The 17,586-nt window shown below is 43.8% G+C and overlaps 1 protein-coding gene across 1 annotated transcript; it reads right to left on the bottom strand.

Moving 5' to 3' along the window:
• Positions 1-600: 600 nt before the first annotated feature.
• Positions 601-10,941, bottom strand: EIF3J (eukaryotic translation initiation factor 3 subunit J; the record flags this gene model as incomplete). Its single annotated transcript, XM_082005045.1, has 7 exons — positions 601-729; positions 2,204-2,277; positions 3,287-3,445; positions 4,516-4,630; positions 5,117-5,208; positions 5,462-5,519; positions 10,525-10,941. 7 exons carry the CDS (start codon positions 10,939-10,941, stop codon positions 601-603), a joined length of 1,044 nt encoding a protein of 347 aa, XP_081861171.1.
• Between the last annotated feature and the right edge of the window lie 6,645 nt (positions 10,942-17,586).

Below are 17,586 nucleotides of genomic sequence, written 5' to 3'. Positions count from 1 at the left end.
CCAAATAAGCAACTCTTTCCTTGTCCTGACCCACCATGTGTTCCGTTTCAACGTCAAGCTCTGAAGCCATGGGTATTATCAAGTGATGCATTTCCAGGTGCAGTACCCTTGCTCTGAAGTTAGCGGTTCCCCTTCACAATATACTGAAAACCTCAAGCTCTAACTTAAGACAAAGCAACTGTAATACTACGTGCACACCATACCCTTGCTGCAAACTGCTTTCGTTCATCAAACAAGTCATTCAAGGAGCTACAGTTAAGGCCTTGTCACCGAACTGTGCTGGTAATAATACTTCACCGTGTTGAAACTCATTTCCAATTTAGCAGCTGTTACTATAAAACCAAATAGCAACAGTTACCATTATGAGAATTTGGGGTTTTTAACTGCAATTTACATAGCTTTTAAATGTCTTCATTCCAACCCCTGACCACAGAAGAGGAAGCCCAGTGCTTTACCACGGACCCGTCAAGAGTTGAACCACCAGCACAGAGATACTGCAATTTTGATTGTAGCATTTGGCAGAATTTAAAGGAAGAAAAGTTGTGCTACATGTTTAAGGGATTATGGGCAACAGAAAGACAACGGAAGGGGAGATAAATGTCACATGAAGTCTTCAAAGTCTTGTACGTATTCTCCATCGTATCCTCCGTAATCAGCCAGGTCATCTTTCATAGTAGCCTTTAAACCACCTCCAGGCACAACACCTTTTTTCTTCTTTTTGGCTTTATTCTGCTTAAATAGGAAAAGCATGTTCACTTTAAAAATCCATAGTAATTTGTCATTACTCTAATTGGAATAATGCCACATGTTTTTGAGGCACGAGCATTCACACACCCATGCGGCGAGCGCTCAGTTGCAGCTTCGACCCCTGCATTTCGTCCCGCAGTGCAACCTATTCACAGTAAAGCTCTGCCATTCTCAGGTGTCCCGCAGCTCCCTGCATCACGTACCTGCCCACATTTTGTCCTTCCTCCTATTTTACCTAGACTTTAAACAAGTAGAATAACTAAATAAATGCAGAGTCTACTGCTCAGTTTTGTGAAATTATCAATTTAATTAAGGAATTTAATGTGGCTTTTGTCACCAGAGTGGCTGAGTATCCTCCTTGCAAAAAACTGGAAGTCCTAAAGAAGCTTTACAGAACATTCCACAGTAAAGCTCTTCCTTACTGGATTGGTGTACTTGTACCTTTCAGTGGTTGAACTAACTAATTTACATGAAAAGAGAAGAGTGTAAAAATAGGAAGTATACAGATTTGTTCCTTTTAAACTTGTTTGGTTCAGTAAGTCCCAGGCTTCTCTCCAAAGTGCAGTTCATATTAAAGAACCAGTTTATCACATTTGCCAAACTCCAGACTTAATGCATCAAGGCTGTACATAAAGTTTGTTTTGCACTGAGGTGCTTCTCTCAGGCCTGGGGAGCTAGACTGGCACCACAGAAGAACACCTGCCACTGGAGCAGTTTCTGCCCAAAAAGTTTCCCATTTTACACCGACAAGTTACTACTCACATTGGCAATGCTCTGCCATTTGTTTCCTAACAATCCTCCAATTTGATTTAAAACATACCAAAAGGCTTGTGCTATAAGTCATATTTTCTGCTCGAATTTGTTGCTATTAATTGAATCACTAGATCACTGAACTCCGACCTACCTAGAGTTTTAACATATGCTATAAACCACAAGGTCTGCATCAGCATCAGTTAAGCTATTGCATCACCGTTTAAAACTTACCCTCTTCCTTGCCTATGCAGTTACTGCTCCTTTAGTTCGTGTGACAGCGTAAAAATCTCAGTTATCTGCTATTCAAAATCCCAAACTTGGCAAAGATCTAAGTTCCTTCCACAGATTGGCATTATATTGACATGTGGCCCTAAATGAGGCTGGCTCCTGTCCTCAGGATATCCCTGTAAGCCATTTTAACTCCAAGACAGTGTCAAATGGAACAAGGTTAGCACATAGCTAACATTTATGTAAATTAATCAAGGTTTTGCCTGTTATCTCTAGATTCAATCAATTCCTGATTACCTCACACAGTGAAGAGGATTTAACACTAAACCAGTATCCAAGGTTATAATTTGATCTCCTGCTACCACCTGTAACAAAATCAGCAGTTCTAGTCAGTGTGAAACCTATTGCCATCTTCTAGATCAGCCCCTTCAGCGGGTATTGTTATTGCTGCAGAAACACACAGAAGTCTTCTTACCTTTTCTTGTTTTTGTTTTTCACTGCATAGTACTGTCAAAGTATTTGTGATCTTTTTCAAATCATCAATTTCCACTACATCAGCAGGGGGGAGGAGAAAAAAAAAAATCCCTCATCAGTACTGTTCTTAGAAGGCAGTTAAATAATCTACCATCAACATTCTCTAAAAATAAGCATTAGTAATAAGTATAGGCAGCTACTTGATTTAAATGAGCAAAATACCGACTGGGTAACTCTGGTCCTTATAATCACAATTACTATTTCAGACAGTCCCTATAAGCAGTGCGGATGTTGTAGAAGGTAAAAACTTGCAAATTAAGAGTTAGTGAACTCAAAAGTCTAAATAAGGTGGCATTCAAACAGTAAAATCTACCAAAAGGAGCAGTGGATTATCAATAAATTATTGTTAACGATAAACAGTTCAAGAAGTCGTGAGTCCTTCACTTCAGAAGATCTGGAATCCATTTGAAACGCAAGTTACCAGCTCCAGTCAGCCAGTGAGCACTGTATTTATACAGCACTAAATAGCATCAAGTTACTACTTCACTGAAGGACAACATGTGTACAGTACAGGAAAAGACCTCAAGCAATGAGTTCACCAAGTACTTCAGCCTACCAGAGCAACGGAAAAAAATGAGTTTAAGTTAGTTTTCTCTCTGTATAGTTGAATTCCAGAACAATCTCTTTTGCAGTCCCAGAATTACCTGGACTCAACTTGAGTACCTCATTTGGAAGGAAACTATTCTAAAATTATCTGGCTCAGAGAATTATTATTACTATTATTATTATTGAAATGGCTTCCAGAAGAACATGCAAGATTTAGATCAGCATAAAAATTCACTTTTTAAAGTGACTGTCTTCAACAGACATGCAGAAAGCCTAACTCTTGGACAAGCACACAGTCTGTAATAAAGTTGGTTAGAATAGAATTGGATACTAGTCAGTGAAACAGATTAGTACTTCGTTTAGTATAAACTACATATATCAATCTTGATTTAACATTTACTGTAACAGCATGTTTTCAACTTCAAGTCCATTACAATTTGGTAGCAGCGTATTCCAGGATGTCTTCTGCTTAACTTACATGAAATACATACGTCTCGAACTAATGCTTCCAAAAAACTGGCGTAATGTAATGATTTTTCATACTGTGTAATTTTCTCTTTTAGTAGTTTGCCAAATTCCGTAAAGTCATCTTTTGAAGAAGGATTCATGGCATCTATTCCACAAGTGTTATTTACACCTGCATGGAGACAGAGGTATTATAGAAAACATTAGCTGTGATCCCTAAAAGATGACACCAGAGGAAACAAGTAACCTCAACAGTTCCTAACCTCCACTGAAGCTTTACAAAACCGAAGCTGAGGTTTGCTCGCTCACTCCCCACTGGCTTCTGCCACACAAAAGCTAACAGCCTGAGTTACTAGCCTGTACAGAAAGGTATTTTGCTGCAAAACTTCATAATTTGAACCAGCTATTCCTGTTCTCTGAAGCAACATGCACTATGTGAAGCCCCTTTCCTCTTAAATAAATGATTTCTGTCTTGAGCTTATAAGGGCAAAATTTAGTTGTTTCTTTGCAACTGTATTCAATGCAACCCCCTTCCCAAGGCACTGTACTCTTTCAGAAGACTCACAGAGCAGAATTTTCACTGAGTAATAAGCTGTATAATTCACTATAATCAAGGAAACATGCTTTCATGTTTGAAGAATGCTGCTATGAATCAGTACCTTTGCTAGTTCTGTCAAAGCACAAAACCAGAATGATCTGCTTTAAGTCTACTTTGTCTACGCCAGGAAACAAGCTCGTTCCACTAACTTAACTGGCTTTCTCAACGTCTAGCCTATTGCATAGATCGCCTGAAGTAAAGCATGCATGAGTTCTGCTGTGCCACGCTTGTCCAAAGCCTCATTAAATCCATGCTGTAAAGCACCTCAGAACATTGAGACACAGCACTTTCTTTTTTTTTAATTTTACACATCATCTTGTTACCAGAAGTACAAGTATGTTGGAAAATTTAGTCAGACATCTTCTTCCTATAACCTCCTACCATGACATGTTAAGAAAAAGCACCTTCTATTCTAAAGATCTTTTTGTGGTTCTTGCAATTAGTCCTTAGTACCAGGACATGCCTCCAGTAGCTGGAATTTAAACCCCTCCTTATTCTCAGTAACACAACCTGCACATGCTCCGACAGTCAAGTCCTGCTCAGTTCTTTTTGCAGGGTATCCACACAGAACAGTTTTATTTAGAGGATACAGCGCTTTTGTGCTGCTGCAGTTACATCGACTTGCTGGACCCAGGCATGCTTACCAAATGTTTCTTTTGCTAACTCAAGGTCTGACTCCTCTTGTAACTTCTTTAGTCGTAGTTTGTCTGCTAACTGTTCTTCTGGGGTAAGTTCTTTATGTTCCTCCGGTGCCTCTAACTGAATTAAAAAATATATATAGGGAGAACGTTATATTTCTTACCCTTGAGCAGAAGTAGTACAAAAAATCACGTTTTTTCCAGTGCCACTTGAATAGCTTACTTCTGCCTGAAGTCAGTACACCTCAAGCATGTACAAACCTGAAAACCATCCCAATGAAGTGTAACAATACTGCGCTGTTTAATAAATTGTTCAGTTTACAAGAAGTGGGAAGAAACACCTTAGTTCTAAGTTTCACGACTGCATGTTTTATCATGCGGTGCATACAAAAGAAACAGAGATACGCATTATTTCAATGACTGGTTAAATTACAGAGAAATTAAAGCTAACATCCCCAAGATGTTAGGAAATACAAGACTTACCACAAAAATAAGACAATGTTTTACCAGACTAGTCAAGATCTTTACAGGCTTTGTACAACCTCAAAAAAAAAAAATCAAACCTGCCCTCTAAATTTTATGAGACCTGGAAGAAATAAGGAGTTACCCTTTTTTTCAGCTCCTCTTGCTTTTTCTTCTGTAGCTTTTCCTTTTCTTTTATTTTTTCTGCTATTTTCTTTTTTTCTGAAACTTTTGGTTCTGTAAAACATTGAACAATAGAGCACTCAGGAGTTCTACCAATTCTTTTTTTCCCAGAAACTATAGAAAAACTAATCAAAGAGAAAGCCATAGAGCTCAGTTACTGGAATCTGAACACAGAGTTAAAAGACATGCTTTGTCAAAAACAAAACCAACCCCATTAAGTAGTTTTGATTCTTCAGATACACTCGAGACAAAACCAGTGTCTGTTCTGATGCCGTGTACGGAGCCACATATTCCTTTTAAGTCTTACCTTGTTTTATCTCTGTCTCCTTTACTTCCTCCTCTTCCTCCTCATCATCCCAATTATCCTACAAAATAAATTTTAACTAAGATTCTTTTACAGATACCTAAACAAGTAGAAAGTAACAAATACAAAGAACAGCAGCTTACATATAGCCTCTTTAAATGCTCGCATATTCATTAATCTTAGGTACTGGAGGTAGGCAGAGGGGAGGAAGTCGCGAGAGCTGTACCACAAGGGCACGGCTTATGGGAGTGGGGAGCAAGATGTTTCAGGACCAGTTCTTACCATCAAAAAGGAAGCTTTTATTCAAAGAATCAGAAAGCTCATGTCAATATAGTTACAAAAGCAAGATCATGAACAGCCAAATCAACACCCACAGTAAAATTGAGTTCATTAGAATTCCTTTTATTACACATTACAACATACTGGCATGTCATCGGATGCATGCACGTAGTACAGCCACCGCTGGAAAGAGACAACTCGGCTGAAACAATTTTAAACCAGAACACGTGGCCACCACCTTCCAAAGACCCATCCCTTCCCAGATACCCTCCCCAGAGCAGAGCGACACCAGCGTGCCCCTCTCCCCTCTGCTGGGAGAAGCATCCGAGTGGCCTCACGTGGAACTGCGGCGCAGGGCTGAGCACTGACCCGGACCTGCTGCCGGCACAACGCGCAGCAGTCAGGGCCGTTCTGTGGGAGCAGCGACAGCGGCAGTAAGCAGGCAGAGGAAGATGCAGGGAGCCCAGCTTCAGGCAGGAATATCAACTTTTAACAGCCACAAGACCAAGTTTTTGACCAACAACTACCGCTTTTTTTACAAGCAAAGGAGCTATCAAAAGACTCTTCCCACAGACAAATCACTTAAATGTTCTCCAACAGCCATCGCGTTCTTGAGCGTATTTTCAAGCAGTCTCAGCTGTGGTGTTCCCAGTAACTCTCTGCCTCTAGTTTTGACCAACTTTGGTCCAAGATTCATGGTGGTCCTCGGCTACCATGCTGCACGCCTCACCGTCAGCCATCGCTCACAGCCCTCCTTCCTTTCAGAGCCACTGTCTCCCACTCCGCACGGCCACCGTCCTGTACCCAGGTGGATGATCCCTGCTTCAAAACACTACATGGTTCAAACAAATACTGAGGAAGCATCGTTTTCTAGAGAACTGACTTGTCAATGTCATCTGCAGGCTTTGCCAGCAGTAATTCTGCAGTTTCTTCCTGACAGTTATCTGGGTAAGGGTTACGAGAATATATATTCTTGTCCTAATGCCACTGCAAATTCAAGCAGATGGCCTCCGTATGGAAATCAGTGCTCTAAAATTCATCTGAAGTTACATGCTGACTACCTCATGGTGTACACATCACAAGTTAGAGCCAAAAAAATCTCACAGGAATCTAATTTTAGTTACCTGTTTCAACTCAGCTTGCAAGCTTAAGAGATTACGTTTGGCAAGACTTAGTTTACACAAAAATCACATACACTGTCAGTACATCATTATAGGTAAGCTTAAAACCCACAAATCTTGAATTTTGTTATTTCCACCTCAGACCAGTAATGCAGGTGGTCATGCAAGCTATTCATTAATCTCTAAGGGTTGCTACTAGCATGGCAAAACTAAAAGATGTTGGCGGAAGAACTCAGTATTTCACTGCAATGTGCTGATCCAAGCAAGGAAGACACCCGAGTTCATCTACCAGCTCACTCAAGTTAATTGGCACTTGTAAGGGATTCAGCTTCCCTTCCACATTCCAAGCAGCTGACTTGAATTTGGAACAGCATTATTTTAGCTCATATCTAATTAAGAGTTTGTTACACCCTCTTCTTAAATAGCTCTTTTCATTACTGCTGTATATAGCTTGCTGCCTTATCCCTTGCCCTGTCCTTCACAAAGATTTTAAAATGAAGTATTTTACGGTGCAAAACCCCAGAAGGAAGGGCACCCTGTCCACGATGTAAAGGTACTCGCAGGATTGAGGGAAACTGCTGCCTGTCATTATTACATTTGGGAACAACGCTGCTGGAACCAGGGACAGGCAACGACCCGCTCAGCGGCACCGGAGGGACGCTCCTGGTAGGGCAACCCGCGAGACACCACCACCTGAGGATTCGCTCTTCAGCCTGGTGTGCCGAGACGCGCAGGCCTCCTAGCTACGCTAATATGCTGCCTTGCTCTCCTCCAAGGTTTTCATCTGGGTTTTTTTTTCCCCCAAACAGCAATAGCAAATGATTAGCGGACAGTGGGACCATCCAAATATACACCTATTTCTGCATTTTATAAATTCCAGTGAACTCTCCTGGAGGAAAAGAAAATTGCTTTAGTGCTGTATCTTTGCACTGATACTAAGTAATTCAAAGAGAACATGTTTATTCCAAAATATACCCACTAAAGTAGCTTTAAAGTTTCAAGTATTTCAACAACACTCATTTGCGCATACTTATCTAAAATAAGGCTATTGAAAACATCTTCCATTTCATGTAAATAAAAGAGCAGCTCTCTTACCATTTCACAGGCTCAACCACATGTACCTTAAACATATGATAACGCACAAAACTCCCCCCAAAAACCTGAAGACGGGATTGGAGAGTGACAGGTACCTAGCATTTAGCTTCCCAACTAAACCCAAACGCTCTCCTTCAAAGAGAAATGACCATCTCAAAGGCTGTCGCCTGGATGATAACAAGCACATTTCCCAGTTTTGGCTTTGTTCAGCACAGAATTGCCCAAGAGTAAATAGATGTAAATTCCTTGGCAGGAGGCCTGTCTTCTGGGAAACTTGTATTCTGGGTAACACTGGAGAGTCATTTTGTTACTGATGAAGATGCCAATTTTAAACCTTGGGAAGCTTCCTGAACTTAACAGTTACTTTAAGTTCACTACTAAAAAAATCTTCCAAAATAAGCTACAGAATTTGCATATAAAAAACACATTCCAAAGTGTGAAATAACAACCTGAAGACAAACTCATGGTCAGAAAACACTTTGTGTTTCTATGTTAGACCATGTCATTTTTCTCAGGTGGGTACTTCCCCAAGGTGGACCCTTGCACACAAGGTATCTAGAGACGAAGCAACCATCTCCCAGGCTCAGTTCTGTGATATTTAGTGTTTCTACAGGAAGAGCAAACCAAAGTAAAATAAACCAGCTTTCTTTGCTGGACCAGTCCTTCTCTCTAGATGCAGCTCCAGTACGAAAACCATAATCCCTCAGAAAGAGTTAAGTAGTTGCATTCTTACTACATGTGGGAAAACTTCGTGCCTTTATTAAAACAGCCAGAGAAAGCACAGGTGTTGCCAAGAGAATAACACTTTAGAGCCCAGTTCTCTTGGACACATTCTGTCATAGCAGAGAAGTTTCTCACTTTTGAAGGAAGGAGGAAAAGCAAGCCTCACAGAGATAATGAGTCTAAGATACACATGTATACATAACACATATATAAATTTTATATATATATATGCATATAGTTACATGCTAACCACACTCTTTACAAATGACTGTAGCTACTGTATACAGAGATACCTTTACTTCTTTTGCCTGCTGTAATGTGACACCTATGATAACTATAGAGTGTGGGTGTTACTAAATTTAAGAAGGAAAATGGACAGCCTGTAACTCACAAATATTTGTTAACTTTTTTTTAAAAGGGAAGATGAACTACTGTTTTCATACTATTTATAAAAAGAGTATCACCCTAAGCTCCAAGGACAACTGTGTTGGTGTTTTTCAGAGATTCTGGTAACACAGTCAACAGCCCAAATAACAAAGCCAACACGTCCTCACCTAGAAAGCACCAATACCCAATACCCTGCTTCTGAAAGCTTCATACTTGTGGCCATACTACAGTGACCAGGTCACCTCGTGAGATTGTCTATTACAGTATCTCAGCAGCTTGATTTGAAATAAAAAGGTCTTTTCCAGTTGACCCATTTCCATGCCTTACATTCATCAAGCACATTCCTTGTATGTTCCCTGGCATCATTTTGCTTACTATCTGTATGAACACGGAGCAAACTGAGTTTCTGTGGCATCCACATTCCATCCCCCAGGCTTGCTAAGGGACAGCTGGCACCAAGTAGGAGAAAATAAGCTTTTAAGGAAAGCCTACTTTCATAAACATCAGAAATGAACACCCGCACATTTTCATACCCATTCTATGCAGACATCACTCTTTGAAACACTGTAAAAATCTGTTCCAAATAGTGCCTTAAGTAAACATATTTTAAGTGATATGGGCATTACCAAATCTGAAACTGCACAGTAAGACTGCTGTACTTTCCAGCTACGGCAGTGGAGCCTGGGATATGCAAAGAAGTAAGAAAAAGTGGTGGAAAAACCATGCTGCTACAACACAGAAGTTTCTAGTCAACAGCAGAAGAATACAGCACTGCTTTCTTTAAGTCCAATCCTAATGTCTCACTCCGCGTACCATACTCAAAACTACGAATCTGAAAGGCTACGGAAAGCAAGGGGAAGCTAGCCGGTCTGAGAAGAGCCCCCAGAAGTCTGGCAAGCAGCTGGGAAGCAGCAGGTGGATCCGCCAGAGAAGGGGGATGCCTCGGCTGGCTCGAAAAGCGTCTGTCCGTCTGTCTTTTTCTGCCCTGGAAGACCCAACACAGCGGGAAAGAACCTCGGGCAGAAAGGCCCGCTCCGAGGGGGGAATACGGGGCACAGGGCAGAGACGGACTTGTTCTCCACTTGGCATTGCGACTGCTCGTCTGCACCCGACCGCTGCCCTTTCGGAGCGCCAACACCCGAGAGTCGTTTCTTCACACTCCGACCTGCCGCCAGCCCCCGCGGAGACCCCCGCCGCGTCCCCGAGGGCCCGGCCCGGAGATCCGCACCGGAGAGGCGTGAATCCAGCCGACCCGACCAGGGTTTCCCCACCCGCCGCCCGGGCCGGGCCGGGCCGCGCCGCCGCGGGCCCGCGTCACCCGCACACGCGGCACCATATGGCAGCGGCCCGCGGCGGGCCCGGGCCGCTCCGCGCCGCCCCCGGGTCGCGGCCAGCCGGCGGGGCCGGCGCCGCGGCCACGCCACGCCGCGGAGGGCCCGGCCAGGGCCCGCCCGGCCGCACCTTCACGTCGTCCTCCTCATCTTCGCCGGCCCAGCGGTCTCCGGCCACTCCCGGCACCAGCCGCTTCGCCACCGGCTCCACCACCTCGAAGCTGTCGGCGTCTGTGGGGGAGAGGAGAGCGGGTGAGCGCGGGCGGGCGGCGGGCGCCAGCGGGGCGCGGCGGCCGCCACCTACCCCACGAATCCGCCGCCTCCGCCGCCATCTTCCCCGCCGAGTCGCGACCGCCGGCGCTCGCAGCAGACACGGTGAGACAGCCGCACCAGAGCGGCCCCAGCCAGCGCCGCGCGCGGGGCACGCCGGGACGGCGGCGGACGGCCGGAGCCACGCCACGCCCGCCGACAGCGCGCCCTCCCCTCGCCCCCCCAGCTCCGCCCGCCGCGGGGCGGGGCCGGCCGTGAGGGGCCGGTGGGCGGCCATGACGGCAGGGCGGAGGGAGCTGGCGGGATGCGCGGCCGCTACCGCCCTCGTCCTTCACCCTCCCCGCGCCGGGTCGGGTCGGCCCCTCTCAGGCCCTGTAGGCGCGGTGCCCTCCCGAGGGAGAGGCTCCTTCCCCGCCGGCCCTGCGGCGCTATCGCGGAGCGACAGCTGCGGCGTGAGGGGAGCCGGCGGGTCAGATAGCCCGTCTCCTGAGCGCGCCGGCCCGGGGGGGCGGCTCTGGCAGCACCCGCTCCTGAGGCACAGGTTGGTTTCCGTCCTGTGTTTGGGTGTGTCCGTGCAAGGCCGTGCTCTGAACTACAGCCGTTGGTAGGGAGCCGCTGTCCTGGTATATTGGCCCCTAAAGAACCGGGAAGGTGCTGCGTTACGGCAAGAGTTCTTACGTGACTCTAACCATGCCTGTACTCGGCACGGGCTACTACTTAAAATCGCAGGTAAGGTTAAAGGAGCAACATTTCATACCTGCGTAACTCCTCTGTTCAAGGAAGCCGGTGATTTTCAAACACTCTTTTCATGCCACTATTGTACGAGGAGCCTGGGGAGTCGGCCCCAAATCTGAAAACTATCCTTCCCCCAGTAAAGCTTGGGGCAGTCTGAGCTGATTCCTCACACCCTCTGCAGATGGCAGGGCTTCAACATAAGTAGACTAACCCCCCGCCCCCACCCCCCCAAAAAAAAAGCATCAGCTTCGAGAAACTAGCCTGGGGCAGGGTGAGCTGACACTTCAGCAACTGACCCCCGTGCTCCTGTTCTCGTTTGCTTCGGCTTCATCTTCTGATGCTGCAGACAGGCTGGTCTATGATGGTAAAAGAAACATTAAGCCTCCTTCAGAAACTTGGTTTCTAGGTATCGATTCTTGATAATAAGAAAACGACACAAAAAATTTAATATAAAGGGATAGAAAAAGTGGGAAAATTAAGATTTTTTTTTTAACTGAGAAAATCCTATTAAAATATGTACCAGGGAATTCATCTAGAAGTTACCCTCATATCTGGTTTGAATTTATTCCCTTATCTTTGCATTTCTCCTTTCTTCCTTAGGGAAGAAAAGGCAAGAAGTACACTCTTTTGAAGATCCCTTACCCATTAAAAATATTAATGCACAATTCAAACAGAGCAAAAGGCAAAGGCTGGGAAAACACCCCAACTGTTGACTGCTAAACTTCGTTAGCTGATTTCCCTTCAGCTGACTCTTATTTTCCTTTCTTAAAATGCTAGCAGTACTGGTGAGTTAAATGCTTATTGCTTTATAGTCAGTCCAGAACTGCTTGATTCCACGATTGTGGCTATTTTAAAGTATTCTGGGATATGTGTTATTTAATAATGTTTAGCAGCAACAACATGAAGATTAGCATCATCCCATTAAGGTACCTTGACAGCATCCCTCTTACCTTGCTGAGGGACTCGCACGTGCTACCTCATGAGCACCGATGTGTGATCTTGGATGTAGTCTTCCTAGAAACACCGTGCTTCTGTTCCAACACTGAAATAATTTCTAACCGATAGATACAGTGGAGACTGGACAAGAAGCCAGAGCCACAAATCCAGAAGTTCCACCTAGCAAGGCCTGTGTCCGCCTGAACACTGCTCTGCCTTCAGCTGTTTTCACTTCAGAGGACTTTAGGAGTGGGATGTGGAAAGGTTCATCCTCCAATACTGTTACGTGAACATCTTTCACACTGACTGGACTTGTCAGCAAGTAATCTAAATGAAATTGTAATAGTACACGTTACTGTATTGGAAGAAGGCGTAGCCTAATAAAGTTAGGCAAGAAAAGATCTGATTATCAGTGTATTGTCGAGTAAAGAGGTGTATGGGTGACACGGCAGTACATTTCTCCAGGTGTCCAGCAAAAGTGAGGAATGAAGATGGTCAAACTCCCAGGTGAGGACACGCTGCCGCTGCAGTAACCCACCCGGCAGCCTGGGGGAGGCCTTCAGGCTGGCTGCATTCGGCCGCCTCTTACTGTCCTGCCGGAAACGCGTAACCCGAGTGATTTAATGGAATGATTATATGGCTGAGTGGGAGAGAGAAGAAGAGAAAAAAATAGTTGAAGTCTGATGCCTAAATGTTGCAAAGTGTCTCCTAACCACCTAAATAATAGGATAAGCTTAAGGAAAGGTAGGTTATGACTTACGTCATTTCCTATCTTTCAGGTTTGTGATCAGCCAGGAAGAAACATGGGCGAATGGTTGCAGTAGAGCTACCAGCGATAGTCTAGCAGCCAGAATGCACTTTCAGAGCTTACCCACATGATGCTGTTTAGGGTGTGATTTTTCAGCTCAGATCCTTGAGGGATCGTGGCCTTGTGACCACCAGAGGAGTATAGGTGAGTCCTTTACTAAAAACTCCAAACGCGGTAGCTGACCTTAACCAAATGGAGCAGAAGTGTAAAGAACACCTACAAGAATTAAGTGTCCACAAATACAAAACTGGGTCCTCAGACTGAAGACAGACTCAAGGGACGGAAAGGCTGTAGCCCCAGGACATGAACCCAAGTCATCGCTCCTCTCCAACTTCCTCCCCACTGATCCCAGGGACCGTTTTATTTTGAAACTCTCAGGCCTGTCTTGTTTGTCCCTTTAGATGGCTCTGCCCACAAGACCCAGGGAGAGAGACCTCGGTGGTTCTAGAGCTCTGTTGCACAGACCTGATGATGTCTGATGCTCCACATTGTTTGGGTGTTGCTGATGGAGCAGGTTAGATGAGGAGGATGCCTTTATCTCAGGATAAAAACATCAAAGCCATGATGCACCTGGGGGCTACAGCCCAGCCCCTCGAGTCTCCCCCAGCCAAGCTTTTTTGGGTGGTATGTTTCCTTCCACCTTGTCAAGTAACACCAAATACTGAAAAGCTGGAAACACTAACTTCATCCGGTTTACTTCACTGCCACCTCTCAAGTCTGTGATTTCTGTGAGAATCTGAGCAATTAACCAAAAAAGGAGGATATATTTTGCCTGAAGATAACAAATGTAGAGGAACATGTGGCTTTCACATAACAAGTGGAATGATCTATGGTACTATATGTTAGCTAGAAAAATACAGGACTTCCAAATTTATCATCCTTTTTCTTTGTTGTTACCAGTTTACCCGGCAATATAAATAACAATGATACAACTACAGATCAAGTAATGTCGTAAGTTATATCGCACCAAGTCCACACAGAGTTTCACAAGTAATTATGAAACTGCCAGGAATTGTGCAATGATTGGGAACATGTTAATTATAAAAATACTATGTATTTACATAGCACATTTAAACTAATTTAAACATTTGGATTAAAAGAGTTAAGCATTATTCCCATTGTATAGATAAGGAAATTAAGGCACAAAGGCAAAAAAACCCTGCTCAGCACAGCTCTGAGTCAGAGGACATGCTACCTTCTGGGAAACCAAAGAGTTCTCATTTTGGAGAAGTTGAGGAGATTGAGGAGAAACTAATAAAAATGAGACAGATGGGGCCTTGTGGTCATTTTACAAAAGATATCCTCTGGAGTATGTATCACACACTGAAAATCAGACTCAAAGCAAGACCATCTTAAAAGAATCTGCTTAACAATTTTAGTACACAAAGCGCATTATTTTTTTCTTGCTTAGCCTCCAGTATCCTTAGCTTTTACAACACATACACAACACTTCTTTTCCTTCCATTTGAAAGGCTGAAAACTGACATGAGAAATGTCTTGCTTTACAGAAAAAATGAGTCTTCAATGAAGGATGGTATGAGCTAAAAATCATAAAAACAGTAGCCAGAGCATAAATATTTAATATAAATCTTTATGGTTCTATATACTAGAAATAACTGCAGAAGAAACACAAATTTGTAGAACATGAGTTCTCTTCCAATTGTATTTTACAAGATTCAGCCTATCAGTACAATGACATTTTTGCAAGTATCAAAAAAATAAAGCAAAACAGTATTACATTACACGGTCAAGACAACCAAAATAGTGATGTGCTTCACAAAATCTATACAAGTTAATCCTTAGCAGACCATCCTTGCTTGCTTCCAAACAAAAACACTTGCTGCCAATGCTTTGGGGGTTTTTTTGTGGGTTTTTTTGTTTGTTTGTTTGGTTTTTTTTGTTTTTTTTGTTTTTTTTTACAAAATTATGTCTACTAGCTAAGAAAAATGATGCACCTATGCTACTTCTCACCAGCCATTTATCAACTTGTTTAGGATTTAAGTATCAAGAACCTAAGACGCAAATCTGAAATGACATGGGTTTGGTGTAATCAAATCTTTGAGAGCAATCCTTTAGCGTCTTCAAGATGCACAGTGACACTGTTCTCCAGCTGAATGAATTTAATGCAAAAATTACTTTTTCCAGAAAAACTGTCTTCCCGTGAACCTTCATTTAGCTTCCACTCCACAGCAGCGTTAATGGATCTAAGCCCTGGAGCCCTCGTTGCCACAGTTGCTTCCTGTGTCGTGCCCGGGTCGGTTCTTGGCTGGATCAGCTCCCGGCACAGGCTCACCACAGCTGCAGGGGCACCAGTGCTGGCAGCAGGAAGCGGGTACCAAATGTGACCCAGGGAGGGAAGGAAAAGGAGAGAAAGCCTCCAGCATTCGGTCAGCCCAGGCTGCTGGGCAGCTCTGCTGCAGTTCCAGGTTTTCCTGTCAATCTTCACATGCCAACTTTGTACTATTCACAGAATGGATTTTAAAATCCCTTTTAACTCCAATCCTCAAAACAATCTTTTTGCCTTTGAATATCGACGAAAGACCCAGGAGGGATTACTTCTCCCAGAAAGAGGCATTTGTCTTCTAAAAACAAAGACATTTACCTCACTCTCAGGAGGCGAGGGCCACGAACAATTGCCTGTGCGCTGCGGTCTGACGCTCACCGCGTTGCTTGTGTGGCTACGATTGCTTTATTTCTTCTTGTATCGGTCTTTGATCATGAGTTTATAGAAGTCTGATGGCATGAAACACGGAATCGGCATGACTGCAGATCAAAGGTACCATCTGTCGTCTTTGCCACGCAGATCCATGGAAGCCCTTTTGCCGGGAAAGCACTGCCTATTGGACTTAACGCTCTACTTACAGTGGAAGACATTATTTTAATAGAAGAGTAATTGGTTTCTCTTGGCACCTGTTGGAACAAACTTGTCCAGCTGAGCTGGTATCATACACCAGTAGGTATTGTCAACTTTTTAAACTGACAATAGGTTGTGAATGTTCACTTTCTGGCCTTGACTTCTTGAATGCTATTAAGTTATAATTTAGCTATCTGTACTAGATTCATTTCAACTATGCAAGCATTAATTTTACATTGTAATTTTAGCTTTGCAAAGGTGTGCTCTCCATGTCCCTCAAATGGAACGTAACGGGAGCACCGCAGCGAGGGGATGGAAGAAGGCACGGTTAACTGTTCTAATTCCCCACACTTAGGTGTACTCAGTGCTACTCCAGTCCTCGCTCAGAAGCAAGAATGACAGCCAGGGTCACACGGCTGGTGCAGTAGCCTCAATTCCCTGGGATACAGGCATCTTCTCACGGGCAGGGGCTTGCCTTAGTTCTCATGTAAATTGTGAAGTTGTGAATCTCATAATCTGCTTTAATATACGAACGATACATGGTTGATTCAGTTTGGTTTAGGCAAGAATAATAAAGGGCATGATTTGCAATGCAATGCTATAAGGAAGCCAGAACCAGAAAGAAAAACAAAGGAATGTGGGTATTTACTCACTAAAGTCACAGTATTTTTGTGTTTCTGGACAGCTTTCCTTATAGCTCTACTGTTAAAGTTGGTTTCAGACTGTGGGCCCCCATTACTATTCTACGGGTGGCAGATGGGTTCATGAGATTTCCACCCACTCCACCTTCTCCTCATCCACTCCTTCCTGGTTGCTCTTCCCATCAGGGCCCGGTGCTTTCTCAGCTGCACCAATCCAACCATCAGTACGACCACCCTCAAACTCAGATGTCGGAAAGAACTGCGTTTGGGGAGGGGGGCCGAGCTGCTACCAAAAGGACACTTGGCTTCTCGCAGTGAGCGAGAGCAAACCCTTCCAACAGCTCTACTGCCAGTGGCAGACTGGCCCGGCACCACTCCCACCAATGCTGGGTTCAGCTCTCCTTCACAGCACTCGCATAATGCGCCATCAAAAATAATCAGGTAAGCGCTTTGTTTAAAGAAGATATATCACCTCGGTGTGCCTTTGGTTGATACCGCTCTTGTTCTGGGAGATTTTTAATCAGGTCTTGAAACATTCAGGCTTTCCAATACATTTCAAAAGTAATGAAAAAATGCTTTGCTACATAGATGGAAGGTGAAATGAATCAAAGGTGAAAAGGAAGCCAGTAATACCAAGGTGAATGCTATTCTAGCTATATTGCAACTTACAGAAAATAAAAAAAGATTGAACGTGAATTGCCAAAATAACTATGAAAGATGGTATTTTGCTGTCAGAGCCAAGAATGCTCAAACCTAGAACAGAATACGTATGGACATGTGAAATTAACACATGATTACCACAATCAAGCAAAAGACAACAAATGAAGTCATTAAGAACTTTGGAAATAGGATGCTGTGTTTTCTAAGAATACACAAAATTGGAATAAATGATACAGTTACAAGCTTAACTGCTTAAAGTTGCACAATTCTACATTCAAGACTCGAGTA

The sequence above is a fragment of the Phaethon aethereus genome, assembly GCF_964289735.1.
Source record: "Phaethon aethereus genome assembly, chromosome: 12".
NCBI lineage: Eukaryota > Metazoa > Chordata > Aves > Phaethontiformes > Phaethontidae > Phaethon > Phaethon aethereus.
The sequence above is the reverse complement of the archived record's forward strand: the minus strand, read 5'-3'. Positions and strand labels throughout refer to the sequence as shown.